This window comes from Micrasema longulum, unplaced genomic scaffold (genome assembly GCF_059751315.1).
Source record: "Micrasema longulum isolate JH-2025_06_02 unplaced genomic scaffold, ASM5975131v1 h1tg002622l, whole genome shotgun sequence".
NCBI lineage: Eukaryota > Metazoa > Arthropoda > Insecta > Trichoptera > Brachycentridae > Micrasema > Micrasema longulum.
In genome coordinates, this window is record NW_028279757.1 from 17,801 (window position 1) to 32,421 (window position 14,621).

At 35.7% G+C, this 14,621-nt stretch overlaps 2 protein-coding genes across 5 annotated transcripts; one reads left to right on the forward strand and one right to left on the reverse strand.

Moving 5' to 3' along the window:
* The first annotated feature begins 22 nt into the window (after positions 1-22).
* On the forward strand, positions 23-4,104 carry LOC148271852 (uncharacterized). The gene is made up of 5 exons (XM_088240850.1): positions 23-132; positions 673-860; positions 1,146-2,173; positions 2,257-2,353; positions 3,999-4,104. Exons 1-3 carry the CDS (start codon positions 23-25, stop codon positions 1,301-1,303), a joined length of 456 nt encoding a protein of 151 aa, XP_088096976.1. The 3' UTR covers positions 1,304-2,173; positions 2,257-2,353; positions 3,999-4,104.
* Positions 4,105-7,452: 3,348 nt separating this feature from the next.
* On the reverse strand, positions 7,453-12,840 carry LOC148271853 (uncharacterized). 4 transcript variants are annotated; one of them, XM_088240848.1, is made up of 3 exons: positions 12,692-12,840; positions 11,768-12,016; positions 7,453-10,249 (listed from the first exon to the last, which is right to left on the reverse strand). In XM_088240848.1, the coding sequence occupies exons 2-3, from the start codon at positions 11,997-11,999 to the stop codon at positions 9,195-9,197; spliced, it is 1,287 nt and encodes a 428-aa protein (XP_088096974.1). In that variant the 5' UTR covers positions 12,000-12,016; positions 12,692-12,840; the 3' UTR covers positions 7,453-9,194. The 4 variants fall into 4 exon arrangements, with proteins under 4 accessions (XP_088096974.1, XP_088096972.1, XP_088096973.1 ...); XM_088240846.1 differs by having other exon boundaries at positions 11,768-12,023; XM_088240847.1 differs by having other exon boundaries at positions 12,688-12,840.
* Between the last annotated feature and the right edge of the window lie 1,781 nt (positions 12,841-14,621).

Below are 14,621 nucleotides of genomic sequence, written 5' to 3' on the forward strand. Positions count from 1 at the left end.
CAACACAGCGCGAAATGCCGGAATGCAAAAATCTATGGACAAAAATCAATCGCTTATCTGTCAAAAGTGTCAAAACACGCTCACCCACGCGGCCTTAATTCTCAGCAACTTCGTCAATTCTTCAGTTATTCGGTTAGTTTTTATAAGTTTTAGATATATCTCAGTATTTTATTCGTTATTTAAGATTAGAATCAATAATTAAGTTAACTTTTTATAGCGTTTAGTTTGATTTATCCATAGTAATTCTTTCGTAGTTCAGTTTATTTTTAATACTTTACATAATATTAATCATAGTTTTTCTTAAGTTTGTTTGTTTTTCTCTTTAGCTTTTTAATAGTTTATATAATAAAAACCGTAGTTTTTCTTAAGTTTAGTTCGTTTTAGTTTTTCCTCTTTAGCTTTTTCAGTTTTTTAATAGTTTATATAACAATTAATAATCATAGTTTTTCTTAAGTTTAGTTTATTTTAGTTAAATCAGTCAGTATGAATAAGAGAGGAACGAATTTTACTAGGAGTGAATGTGAGAAGCTTATTAAATTGGTATATAGTCGTAGAAGTAAGTGTTGTTGAATGTAAGAAAAGTAATTCCGTGCAATGGCGAGATAAAGACGCTGAGACCTCAATAGAGGCAAAATTTAACTGCAGTGCTGAAGCGTCTGCATTGCGCACCAGGAAAAATCTCCGGCAAAAATATGACGCCATCAAGCGGGCCGTGCGGAAGAGGTCTACGGATATCCGTAAGGACCTCATGAAGACTGGTGGGGGTAGCAGTACGGTGCCTCCTCTTGACCAGATGGAAATGATATCCCCGAGTAGTGAGGGCGAACCGACGGTGTTTGACAGTGATGCCACACCGCCGTGTAAGTAAATATCTCAAAAATTTTAAATGCCCTAGCGGGTTTTCACATTTTGGAAAATAAAAAATACACTTCAGGTGCCAGTCCAGGGACTATGAAATGCTTGCACGATGAGGCCAATCCAATAAATTTTTCTATTGTCAATTAAAGTATTTTTTTCAATATCAATATTGAACACCAAAAGATATTATTAGAGCTAAATTCTTTGCCTTGTTTATGTAAATATTTATTAAATCAACAATCAGCAAAAATTCCGCACTTCATTACCAATATTATCATTTATTTCAGATTCTTCGTCCCACGTTGAGGACATAAATTTTGTCGAGGAAGAGGACGATCGTATCCGCCTGCCGTCTACATCGCGTTCACCACTCGGCCGCGGGTCGAACCGATACCGGTATTCGCCGCTAAGCCGCCGGCAGCTCTTTCGCCACCGGCGGCATTAGTTGACACGTACACATGAGTATATCACCACAAATATAGGATCAGTAACACAAAAATACTTTTTGCAAAACAAATATATGGCACATCAATATGGTAAACAGGAAACTCAAACATTCGGAAATTCATCATCATATTGTAAACAAAAGAAATTAAATTCGGTCATGGGAATCGATTTCTGCTTTTCCTGTAAATCAGCAATTTTCAATTTCAATTCAATTTATTTATTTCAAATATACATTACAAAAATATATTCAATACGTACATATTATAAAAAAGAAAAAAAAATACACGAAAGAGACTCATGTCAAAGTAGTCGAAGAATCCTGCTCCGGAAAACCCCTTCGGATACATGGAACAGATCAATATCCAGAGCGATGTTGTTCAGCATAGCGGTAGCCCTTCCAACAGGCATAACCATAGGCAGGTTGGTCCTGAATATCGGAATATGAAACAATCTATGCTGACGCTGTCTTAGGTAATTATCAGGAACATACAAACCAATGCTCATCATAATTTCAGAATTATCGATCATACCGCGCAACAATGGATAAAAATGTGTAGTCAAATACACATTCCTTCTAGTCTCTAAACTGTTGTAGCCGAGCATACCCTGGAGAAACTCGGTCGGGTAGAGCCGAGGATAATACCCGCACTCTCTCATGTGGCGCATAGGATTCTATACCTCTGACGTTCAGATATAAGGTTGACCAGATATTTTGTTTAAATGTACAAATCAAAATGTCAATTATATGACGCATCAAAAAGATCCTCCCAAGTGTCGCAGACGGACTGCCCCGCTATGTATGTTTTACCTGCCAGGAAAAAAATAATACTATAAAGGTTAAACGTGTGGCCCGCAGAGTCCTGTAGGTGTAAGTTTGTGGGTCTATCCGTCTATACACCCCCTTCTAGTATTTTTTTCTCTGTAATATGTGCTACATATTTTTTTTTGCAGAAATCTGCAAAAGAGTCTACGACGATGTAACTGAAGAAAAACTGATAGAACTAACTAGTGACTGGCTAAATCAAGCTAATTTTAGAACAACAAGAAGGTAAGAATCTACTCATCTGGCAATCGGCAGTGTCTCCTGCAGGTTTTTGTTCCGTTTTGCGAAACTGAACATCCACTAATCCTCGCCTCTGTTGCATACAAAAAATTAAATTTCCATAAATCACAACTTATGACACCAAAACAATTATACGCTAAAACAATACTCACTTATAGATTCAAAAACTACTCTTACTCAAATAAAAGACATAACCCCCACAATACATCACATACAAATAATATAATCACTAGATCCTCAACACATAAACAACTTAAACAAATACAAACTAATACCACTTTCAGACAAAGGGATTTTGAGTATTATTCAATTAAAATCTATAACCTACTTCCACTATCTATTAAAGCAATTAGTAATGAGAAAATGTTTCAAAAGGCTATAAAAAAATGGATAGTGGAGCTAGGTAGAAGTAAAATGGATTGTCTCATTCGCCCATACCAATGCTGAATCAACTGCTCCACAACTGCATGGCTTATGTTAGGTTTTTGTTGTTTTCATTGTGTGTTTTGTAATATAAATAATATAGATGTATATACCTTGTTTTTAAAACTGTCTGAATATTTGTTAATTATGTTTGTTTTTTAAGTGAGTCTTCTTTGTTTATTCTCAAATGTAATTAAAAAAAAACTAAATTGTTAAGTGTCCTCGGCACGGGAAACCCCAGTGAGGTCACATTATTTTTATTATTAATTATAGTTTGTAAGCGAAAAATATGAATAAATAAATAAATAAAAATACACCGTGATTTGGTCTGACACACATTTTGTATATCCGAATTATGTTTCCAATAATCATGTGTTCATTGTACTATACGACCTTTCTTAGGCATCCAGATGTTTACTAACTAAGATGGATATGTTCTCATCATCTAGTGCCATAGTTGGCAGCATCATCTCCTTGGCATGTGATGTTAATGACTTTATCTCCCTTAGTGGATTCACTCCTTTTTTTATTCTTAAAGGCGTTTTTTAATATATATTTATTCTGCTTGTGTAAGAAAAGATTTTAGGCGTATATATTGCTGTGCTATATTTAGTTGTAAAGGTGCTAAACTTGCTTTGTTCTCAATATGTGTTATTTTCTAAATGTTAATATTATTTATGTCCCGAATTGAGTTATTGTAACTCCTGGGAATGTAATTCAATGTATTATACTTTGTGTTGTATGATTTATAAATAAAAAATAAATAAAATAAAATGATCATTTATACTATTATAAAAAAAGGCAAAGTCTGTATGAAAGGCGTAATCTATAACTACATTATCTGTGAATATTATAGGATACATAATTTTGAAAAGAGAATATGGAAGTCTAGGTATTTACAAGGCTTATGATCTGTTATTGGCTGGTTTTATTAAATAGTCACTTCAGCCGGATGAATCTCAACCCCCTTGATAAAGGTTTCAGCTCTTTTACTTCAGAAAAGTCAACAGATGGAAGAGTTGCGGAAATTTGGATGTTAAAACATGGGCAGAATGGTGAATATTATTCTTAAACCACCCAATGACAGGTAATAAGCCCTGTAAATGCTTGGATTTCCATATTCCTTTTTCAAAATGCTTCCTCTCCGTTGCAACAAAATTAAATATAGGATACTTTTTACCATGAGAAATCGTTTTATTTGTTTCAGAGCTGAGAGGCAAAACAGAAACTCCGAACTCTGATCTCGAGTCAAATTAGTCTTAAGTCTGTAATTTACATTATTTGTGTACAATAAATATACTTAGTAATAATAACAAGATATTTTATTTAATTTTAATATTTTTAAGAAGCTTCGTGTTTTGTTTTCTTTGTTTCTTTTTTGTTTTTTAATTTGTTTTTTTTTTAAATATTTTTTTTTAGTTTTGCGCAAATAAAACCCAAATTGCATGAATATTGATGTGGCAACCTTGTAGGATGTTTGTAAAAACAAACATCATGCAAGTTTGTTGTATGGTAACTAGGAAGTTTGCTTTAAACTTGCCATCTCAAACTTGGGTCAAGCTTGAACTCTTGATACTTCAAACTTGATACAAGCTTGAGGCAAGTTTAAATTGCTATCTGGGATGTATTGAATTAAATATTATTTTTGTATTACCAAAAATCCAGTAAGAATAAACGGGAAGAAATTATAAGGAATTTAAGGAAAGAATCTGATTGAGATCCACAAAAATAAATGCTATTTGTAAACATTCAAAAACCAACTTTTTATATGCGCAAAAAAACAACATCTTTCCATTTTTTTGCAAATGCATTCTCCTCGAATGCAACCCCGGTAGATCGACGAATAAAACATTTATGCTCCTAATTTTTTTTTACATATTAGATTGAAGATTTTAATATCTACAAACACGCACAGCGCAAAGATCTATATTTCTCTGAAAACTGCACGCTCAAGCAGCTCGCTTGACCTGTCTCCACACCTCGCCGCTTGACCCCGAGCGCGTCCAGCCCTCGGCAGCTCATACACGCTCCTTTCACCGGCTCCGGTGACGCGGCCAGCGACCTTCGGCCAGGTCGCGCGCAGCTTGTGGCTTCCCTCGATGTTCCACCACGCCGCCGTCCGTCGTGTCAGATAAGATTCGCGTTCATTTCCATATTTAATACGCCTCAACTAGAGTCATTCACTTGGTAACCACAGCCCTGACTGGTTTTATTCATTTTCTGTCAATCATAATTTGTACTGTTTGGGCAAAGAGCCGTCAATGTAAATCCTGCTAACCAAATGCTCATTCCTGATTCATTGTTCTGCCTTGTATATTTATCAAATGGCCATAGTAATGGGCAGTAGCGAATAATTGTATATTATAAAGTAAATTCGTTTTTAATAATAAGATAGTCCCCCTACACCACGAGGGACTCAGGAAAAGAAGCTGTCCACCATCAAAGTAAAAGAATTCACTTCTTGAGAAAGTCTCCTGGTCTGACATTCCACCTGAGCCAGTTGTTAGGTATATATGTACACCCCCTTCGGTCTCACGACTACCGGAGCCCTATTTTCTATTTTAAATTATAATAGGTAATTAATCTACACCAACAGACCTTCAAGTTTAACTTCGAATTTCAAGTGATCAACTGAAACTGGCAGCGAACTGAATATTTAGTTTTGCCATGGAACTATTAAAATATACTCAGGTACCAAATGTAATTCTAATGATACCAGTAATTTTTCTTCATGATTTTGTTAATGATTTCGACAAGTGGGCAAAATTATCCTATCCAGGATGGCCTTTGAATTGCTTGTATGAAAACATATAGAGTTCGGCGGGTAAATTTGCCCAATTGTTTTTAGACGAATATTTTATTGGATAGCCATTGAAAATATGTTCAAACGACAATTTTGCCCTTGAACTAATAGTTCAATAAAGTAGTTCTTAGACAAGAACGCCACATGAGCTACAGTTCTAGAAATAATGGTTGCGGGCAAACATGGGAGTTAATTTATTTTATTCTTAATTTATACTTATTCATATGTGCATCTACTAAACAAACAACAAACAAACAAACCATCACGCCGTTTCTCCGTAAGGGTAGGCAGAGAGGATAGAACGCCACAACACTCTATCTTTGCATACAGATCTCGCTTCCTCTACATTCATACATCTTCTCATGCACGCGCGCCGATTATTCCGACTTTTGACATGTCCATCTTTAAGTATTTGTTGGATTTGGTCATGCCATGTCTTTCTCGGTCTTCCTCTATTTCTGCATCCATCAACATTCGCATTGTAAATATTCTTAGCCGTTCTCTCGCTGTCCATTCGTTCTACGTGTCCAAACCAGCGCAGAGCTCCTTTCTTGATTTTGTCGATAATGCTTGTCTCAGCCTTACATAATGTACAGATCTCAACATTTGTGCATCTTTCGTGATTTTGTTAATGAAACTATGTAGTTTTACCACACATTCGCCTGAGAGATCGCATTTCGACAGCATTCAGCCTACTTTCATCCCTGTTTTTCCAAGTCCATACTTCGCTCCCATACATCAGGGATGGGACCAGGACTCCGTTGTGAACTGCCAATTTTGCCTCTTGTGACAAGCATTTATTTGCCAAGGTCGATTTAAGTGCACCGTTCACTCTGTTCCCGGCACTCACCCTCCTTTCAATATCTTTCTCAGTCATTCCATCCCTAGTGAACATACTTCCCAGATACACAAATTCCTCTACTTGTTTTAGTATAACTCCATTCATAGGGATTTCACATTTAGTCATACTTTCATTTCTTTCAAAAACCATCACATTGGATTTATCGACATTCATCAGCAAATCGCTTCTCTCGCATACATCGTAGATCTTTGTTACCAAGAATTGCAGTTCCTCTTTGTTATTAGCAAGGAGTACAGGCAATACAAAGCCCACAAACACGGCATAATAACCCAGAAAAACACTATCTGTAAGTCTTCATAATTTCACAAAAAGCTGGCAAATTTAAAAAAGTAAAACTTTCTAAAATATGGTCGGATATTCTTACATTTTTAAAAATGGTTTAAATTGTTTTAACGGTAAAAATTAAAATTGGTTTTTGTATTACCATTTTTTATTTACTCACAGAAAATGACTCAATCTTGCAGTTTTTAAGGTTTACATTGAATTTATGAAAACCTTGACGCAAGATGACAGGTTCAGGCAAAGATTTCACTATGTTCCAATTAAATACACAGCAATATCCTCAACTTGAGACCACACAAAGCTCCATTACGTTTGCGTCTTACAAATGACATAACAAATTGTGGTTGTTGATGCGCTGATAACTTAACCGACATCATATTTGTCGTTTTGCGTATCTACAGTGTTAAGCATGACTAAAACGAAAGCGCCTTATTAAAAGCACGTTATTAATTTCAAGCGGATCAGACCAATAGCGATCTACATCGGTGTTGGACACTGACACTGTTTTTTCGTTTTCCTCGGCCGAAGATTCGGAGGCGCGTTGTTCATATTCGTCGTGATGACTTATGATGGATGTCTCGAAATCTGTAGATTCATTAACTGAGTAGGCATTAAAGTCTGTTTTTTCCGTGTCGCTGACATTTTTTTCAATGTTTTCATTTATAAGATGTATGTATCTTTTGATCCTGAATGCAGAGAAAAATCGGATGGATTAACTGTGCCACGATTACACGATGTGTCTGGTTGAGGACTATTTTAATTACCTACCAAGACATATGTGTGAAAGTGCCGGTGGCAAGCCCGGATAAAACAGGAGCCAAGAGAGCCACCGGAGTCTAGCGAGGGGACTACAAGCGATGAGCGAGCAGAGTGGTCCCTCCATTGAGTGGATGTCTTACTGTCACATTGTGGGGGGTAAAGATTTCAGAACCCCTTCGCCTTCGCAAAACACCCTCCACGTACCTTACCTTTAGGTAGGGTGTCCCCCGGTGACTTCCGGTGGCCGGAAATTTTAATAAAAATGTGGAAAAAGGGGATAAAACCCGGGGGCGTCGGATTGCCAGCCCGTCGCCCTTGTAACGGTTGGCTCGAACACTATTGACATGGCCTCGGACAACCCAGAGAAGCAGTCTGTACCGACTGCTCCGCCAACTGCCCGTCCAGGCACATCAACCAGCCAGCCGGCGCCGGGACTGATCATCTGCTCGATCTGCTCCCGGTCCTTTAAAAGTGAAAGTGGACTGAGGATCCGTACGAGAAGAATGCACGCGCCTCCTGTTGAGGTTACATCCGCTGACTCTGCAGCGCCAACCCCGGCTTCATCAGAGCCACATCAATGCCTTAACTGCCCCAAAAGCTTTGCAACCAAAACTGGTCTAGGAGTGAATCGCAGATCTAAATCCAATTGCTGTGCGGTATAAAAAGTTTTGATGGACGGAATAACTGGCTTATCATTTTCAGCGTGTATTTGGATTGAAACCCCCATCAGATTTTTAAATATTATTTGTTAAATCTTTGGCGAAAATCTGATTTATGCGCCAGTTTGAACAAAACATCCGGTTACCTCGTTTAAAATCATGTTTTAGTCGCTTACTTTTTCCTTTTATATTTTCTACTTTGTTTAAGCAGCAGGGCAGGTACTTGCATTTTCTTCGGGTCGCCTGATGTATAATTTTTCTGTAATCTGGTCTTTGTCTTATATAATGTTTTTTCAAAGTAGTATGTAGCGACAACCCTAGTTACAATTTTGCTACCACTTAAATATCTATTGTGTTTGTTCAATTAAATATACAGAAATACTTTCTATGGCGTTGTTATTATTTATGCAATGAAATATATACAACTTACTTGCCTCGTTTCAACACAAACTCCGCAACAACAAAAGTTTCGACACCATTTATAAATATACAAAAACAGACCTTCAAGTTTAACTTCAAATTTCAAGTGATCAACTGAAACTGGCGGCAAACTGAATATTTAGGTTTGCCACGGAACTATCAAAATATACTCACCTACCAAATGTAATTCTAATGATACCAGTAACATTTCTTACTTTAATACATGATTTTGTTAAGGATTTCGGCAGTGGGCAAAATTGTCACGTTTGACGGTAATTGTAAAACGGCTGGCAAAATTGGACGGTTTCGCGGTACCGAGTGTAATTCTAATGATACCAGTAGGTAATATGTTTTACTTTAATACATGATTTTGTTAAGGATTTCGGCAGTGGGAAAAATTATCCCGGATGGGCAAAATTGTCATGACGGTATAAGAAAAACATAAAACAATATTTTGGCTCTGCCGCTATAAACGGAAGTAACGATCATTTTTATTATTACAGGTTGATAAGTAAAGAAGGAAATTTGAATTGTTTGCTGATAAAATGGAGCATGAGAATGGTTTCTCGGCAACATGAGTGAACATGTGTACTTTTAAACTGCTTTTTTGAGCACATTTTAATTGCCACTTTGAGCATGAGAATAGTTTCTGCCAGTATGAGTAAACATGTGTCGTTTTAAATCGCGTTTTTGAGAATATTTAAATTGGCACTCTGAGCATGAGAATGGTCTCTCACCAGTATGAGTCAACATGTGTGATTTTAATTGGCCCTTTCGAGAACATGTATATTGACACTCTGAGCATGAGAATGGTTTCTCGCCGGTATGAGTCAACATATGTGTTTTTAAATGGGTTTTACGAGAGCATTTATATTGGCACTCTGAGCATGAAAATGGTTTTTCGCCAGTATGAGTCAGAATGTGAGACTTCAAATGGGTTTTATGAGAGAACATATATTGGCACTCTGAGCATGAGAATGGTTTCTCGCCGGTATGAGTCAACATGTGTGATTTTAAATAGGCTTTATGAGAGCACACATATTGGCACTCTGAGCATGAAAATGGTTTCTCACCGGTATGAAAAAACAGGTGTCGTTTTAAATCGGATTTACGCAAACACATATATTGACACTCTGAGCATGAGAATGGTTTCTCGCCAGTATGAGTCGACATGTGCGATTTTAAATGGCCTTTTTGAGAACAAGTATATTGACACTCTGAGCACGAGAATGGTTTCTCACCGGTATGAGAAAACATGTGTAGTTTTAATTGGCCTTTTCGAGAACATGTATATTGACACTCTGAACATGATAATGGTTTCTCGCCGGTATGAGTCAACATATGTGTTTTTAAATTGGTTTTACTAGAGAACATATATTGGCACTCTGAGCATGAGAATGGTTTCTCGCCAGTATGAATCAACTTGTGAGACTTTAAATGGGCTTTATGAGATAACACATATTGGCGCTCTGAACATGAGAATGGTTTCTCACCAGTATGAGTCAACATGTGCGATTTTAAATGGCCTTTTTGAGAACAAGTATATTGACACTCTGAGCATGAGAATGGTTTCTCACCGGTATGAGAAAACATGTGTACTTTTAATTGGCCTTTTCGAGAACATGTATACTGACACTCAGAGCAGGCGAAATATTCCTGGTTTTCTTGTAAACCTGAAATGAAAACAAGAACAATATATGAAATATCATCGAATATTATTTCAAATTACCCACGCCCGAGTACACTCGGGGGAAAATAAATAATGCTACGAGCCACAAAGGTTTTTTTAGTTCTTTGCGATTAGAAGGAATTATTCATTGATTAAGATAAATATTATTTTTTTTCAGAATCTCTTTTATTTCTTGAAAATGGCTAAGTACTATCCGATTCCGAATTTTTACTTTTTGTTGACAACATTAAAATCTATAAGGAAATAACAGATTAAAATGACTGCTTCACACTTCAATCAAATTTAAATAGATTAAATAACTGGTGAATCTCTAATAATTTGTTTTTAAATGTTGACAAATGTAAACTATTATCTTTTTGTAGAAATAAATCTCCAATTTTATTTCCGTATTCAATAAACAACAATCAACTGGAAAAGGTCACAGAGATTCAAGATCTTGGTGTCATATTTGATGAAAAACTTGAATTCAAAAGCCACATCAACCACATTACTTCTAAAAGTATGAAAACTTTGGGTTTCATTCTTAGAACCGTTAAGGATTTTGAATCAGTTAAAATAATGAAACTCTTGTTAAAATATTATCCTCGGTTAGAAGCCAATTAGAGTACAACTCTACTATATGGTCCCTTTTTTACAAAATTCATATAAATAATGTTAAAAAGTACAACGAAAATTGTAGAACAGATCGACAACATGTATTTGTTAAACTTTTTAAATTTACCTACTCTGGTGGATCGCAGGAAAATAACGGACCTAATATTTTTATATAAAATCATCAACTCTTAATTCGATTGTTGCGACTCCTGAATTTAATAAATATTAATATACCAATACGTAGAACTAGACAAAATATTATTGTCACCCTTCTCAAAGCAACTATCTTTGTCACTCACCAATACCGCGCGTGTGCACAGACTAGAAACGAATGTACCTCTCATATCGATATTTTAAATTCGAGTCTCTGTGAATTCAAATCATCTCTTTGTAAATATTTGATGAATTATTTGCAAACGCTACTTATGTTAATGATCTAGTGTTTATTTATTTTATATTTTTAGTTTAGATGAGACCGATTTTCATTTGATAACTCAAAGAAAGAAGCATTTTCCTGTTATTGTTTTTAAATTTTGAAATACTTTTTAAAATATTTTTTATATTAAACCAAAAAATACGTTAATAATACAAGGCTCAATTTCGCTTTATGTACATAAGCATTCGCCAAACTAACAAAAATGAATAAACTATATGAATGAGTAAAATATGTGTACGCGAAAACATGAATAAATTATTGCACGGTAATACACTTCCAACATTTTATTCTCCTGACGCCATAGACAAGTAGGCACTGGGGTCGTTTGGTCCCCCCGTTCGGATCATGTGTAATTTTCGGATGCTTAATTAATTAATAACACAACTCTCAGTTTGTGTGCGCAAGTCTCCGCGCATCACAGTCCGCAGACGTAACCTCGGAGCAGATAATGTGGAAGGAAGTATCACTCACTTTTACGCGAGGAATCCAAACATTCTTGTTTGACGTCGGGATAGTCAAAGTCCATCTCCGTGAAGATAATTGTATCGCTGGTTATCCTGGGCGGGTCAGAACTGGTCCCCGGTTCAGCCTTCACCTCCTGGCTTGTGCAGGGACATGGCGCTTCTTCCCCGGTACGGAGAATGTCTCCTTCTACATCGCCAATCCGCGTTTCAGCCTTAATATTCACTGAAGCGATTTCCATTTTTGATAGTAAATATCCTGAAAACTGCACAAATTATTTATAGTTCGCCAGGGTAGTAATTTTGTTTACCCTACTTTGCTCATCTAATGAGAGAACTAATGCAAATTGGACCTCAGATTAAACACCACCGTAATGGACATTTGACCGACATTATCTTTAAAACTTCAAATATTACATTACATGATATTTGTTTTATGTAAAATAAAAATTGTTTTATATTTTAAGTTCAAAGTTCATTAATTCAATTACTCTTATTAAATGACCCTTTACTTATATACTCTGTTGTGTCAATCAATCACAATAAAATTTTAGGGAAATTGACAAATTGCTTTTTTTATACCTTACATTTGTGTTATAATTATATTTTTTCCCATCTGGCAACATTACGCGGCGACTTCACGAATACGCGCGGCGAAAGTGGGGGGATTGGACACAGTCCGATGGATTCAAATATGATTCTACGCTCCTTCTGGACTATTCTTAATTCTATGATTTCAACCATAGAATTCAGCTAGTCAGCAGCTAGAGAGTTCAACTGTTATGTTTTTCTAAGGTTACGCCTACCGCCATCTGTCATGTATCAGAGTGCCTTGGTATCTGGTTAAGCCCATCGGGCGATCACAAACACTTCTCACGTAAACATATTCCGGATAAGAGACGACACTTTATTATAATGAAAGAGTTTTACCTACAATCAAAACCCCAACTGTGTTGCCTGGATGCCTCTCGTATCTAGAATAGATATGATCAATCACAGACAAAATAAATGATATTTATAATACTGATCGAATTAAATGGAAGGAACAATCATAAATAATAACACGTATTCCCCTGCCCGTGACAGCTGCAAACCAGAGATAACGTAATTCTAAGACAAGCAACAGCTTAAGAAGCAGAAACGGCTGCCATAGAAAGAGCCGTATAAAAAGACGGGTAAGAACTATTTATTTATTCATTTTTATTCATACTTTTTCAATTATAAACTATAATTAATAATAAAAATAATTTGACCTCACTGGGGTTACCCGTGCCGAGGACACTTAACAACATGCTTTTTAAAAAATATTTTTACATTTGAGAATAAACAAAGAAGACTAACTTAATAAACAAAGATAATTTACAAAATGTTCAGTTTTAAACACTACGTATTTATGTTAATAATTAATATATGTGCATCTTTATTATTTATATTACAAAACGCACAATGAAAGAACAAAAACATAACATAAGCTATACACTTGTGGAGCAGTTGATTCAATATTGGTTTGGGAGAATGAGACAATCCATTTTACTTCTAGCCAGCTCCACTTTTCATTTTTTTATACCCTTTTTGAACATATTCTCGTTGCGAATTGTTTTAATAGATAGTGGAAGTAGGTTAAAGGCTATGATTTATGAACGGGTTTTAGGAAATAGTCTGAAAATGTTTAATATTTGAGTAAACAACAGGAACTCAAGTACCTCTCTTTTTTAAAAATAATTATATAAAAATAAAAGCTATGTCAGGCTGACTAAAAAGGGGATAGAACTCACATCTCATTTAAACATACCAGAGGCAACATGAGTTTTAATTGTAGTTAAAACTGATATTTAACTTTCGTGGCTGTAGTACTCGAGTGTACATATTATGTCTTATTTATTTAAATTATAAAGACATTTTTACATCGGATTTGGAAAGTAAAATTTGGATAAATTCGCTGGACTTTAATACTTTGGTCATTGTGCACAGGAGCTGGCAGCCGACAGGGATGCTTGGAGGATCTTTGTGGCTACCATATGCTTAAACTAGGGAGCGGAGATGGAATGATAAAAAGTTAATTTAAAAAATATTTCTTTCTACAACTTTGTTAGCTTCCCATTGTGATTGGGACCCCGGCGCGGTGTAGTTTTTGTATTTTACTCCACATATAAAAAAATAAAATAATAAAGCGTGCTCAGCGCCAGCAATAAGCCAAAGAACTAGCCGATTATTCCGGCTTATTTCTTCATACAAATAAATGTACTATTATATGTTTTGATCATTTTAAACCCAGTGGCGGGATTTTTTTCCTGGAGTAAACTTTCAGATTACACAAATTCGTTGAAGATTCTCGATTTGGAAAACAGTATTTCAAACATTATTTTTCTTTGAGATGATACTTTTGACATACGACTCGCAACACATGTGGCGCTCGACGCGGCCGTTTTTGGCATTATTAATTTCAAGATCAAATCGGCCAGTTGACATTTCAAATTTTAATCGTAATGAGAATACTTGATACTTACTGAATTCATTGTGCTACTGTTTACAAACTTTTATAAAAGTTATGTGTTCAATTAATGGGTAATATTGCTACACAATAAAATATATCACAAAGTTACGTCGTTTGATTTGATTTCATAGATGAGAGTTGTCGTATATTTTTTTATAGTTCACCTGTGAATAAAATTACAGTTCGCCACTGCTGTAGACTGTACCATGTTTTGATCCCACGCAAACCGGAAAAGGTTTGTAATGCATTGAACGCCCTCCAGAACGCATTTGAATCATTTAAAAATAGAATAGAACACACATAAAAAATGTCAGGCCCTTTACTTTAAATTTCGAACGCCCGCGCACTAGTTCCGATTTTGAATTCCTAG

Bases quoted from the DNA above. Each gene is read 5' to 3' on its own strand.
- LOC148271852 (XM_088240850.1), top strand. From the start codon at position 23: ATGCAAAAATCTATGGACAAAAATCAATCGCTTATCTGTCAAAAGTGT. The intron at 133-672 runs GTTAGTTTTTAT...ATTGCGCACCAG, and splicing joins GTCAATTCTTCAGTTATTCG to GAAAAATCTCCGGCAAAAAT. The intron at 861-1,145 runs GTAAGTAAATAT...CATTTATTTCAG, and splicing joins CAGTGATGCCACACCGCCGT to ATTCTTCGTCCCACGTTGAG.
- LOC148271853 (XM_088240848.1), bottom strand. From the start codon at position 11,999: ATGGAAATCGCTTCAGTGAATATTAAGGCTGAAACGCGGATTGGCGAT. The intron at 10,250-11,767 runs GTGAGTGATACT...TTTTCATTTCAG, and splicing joins TTTGGATTCCTCGCGTAAAA to GTTTACAAGAAAACCAGGAA.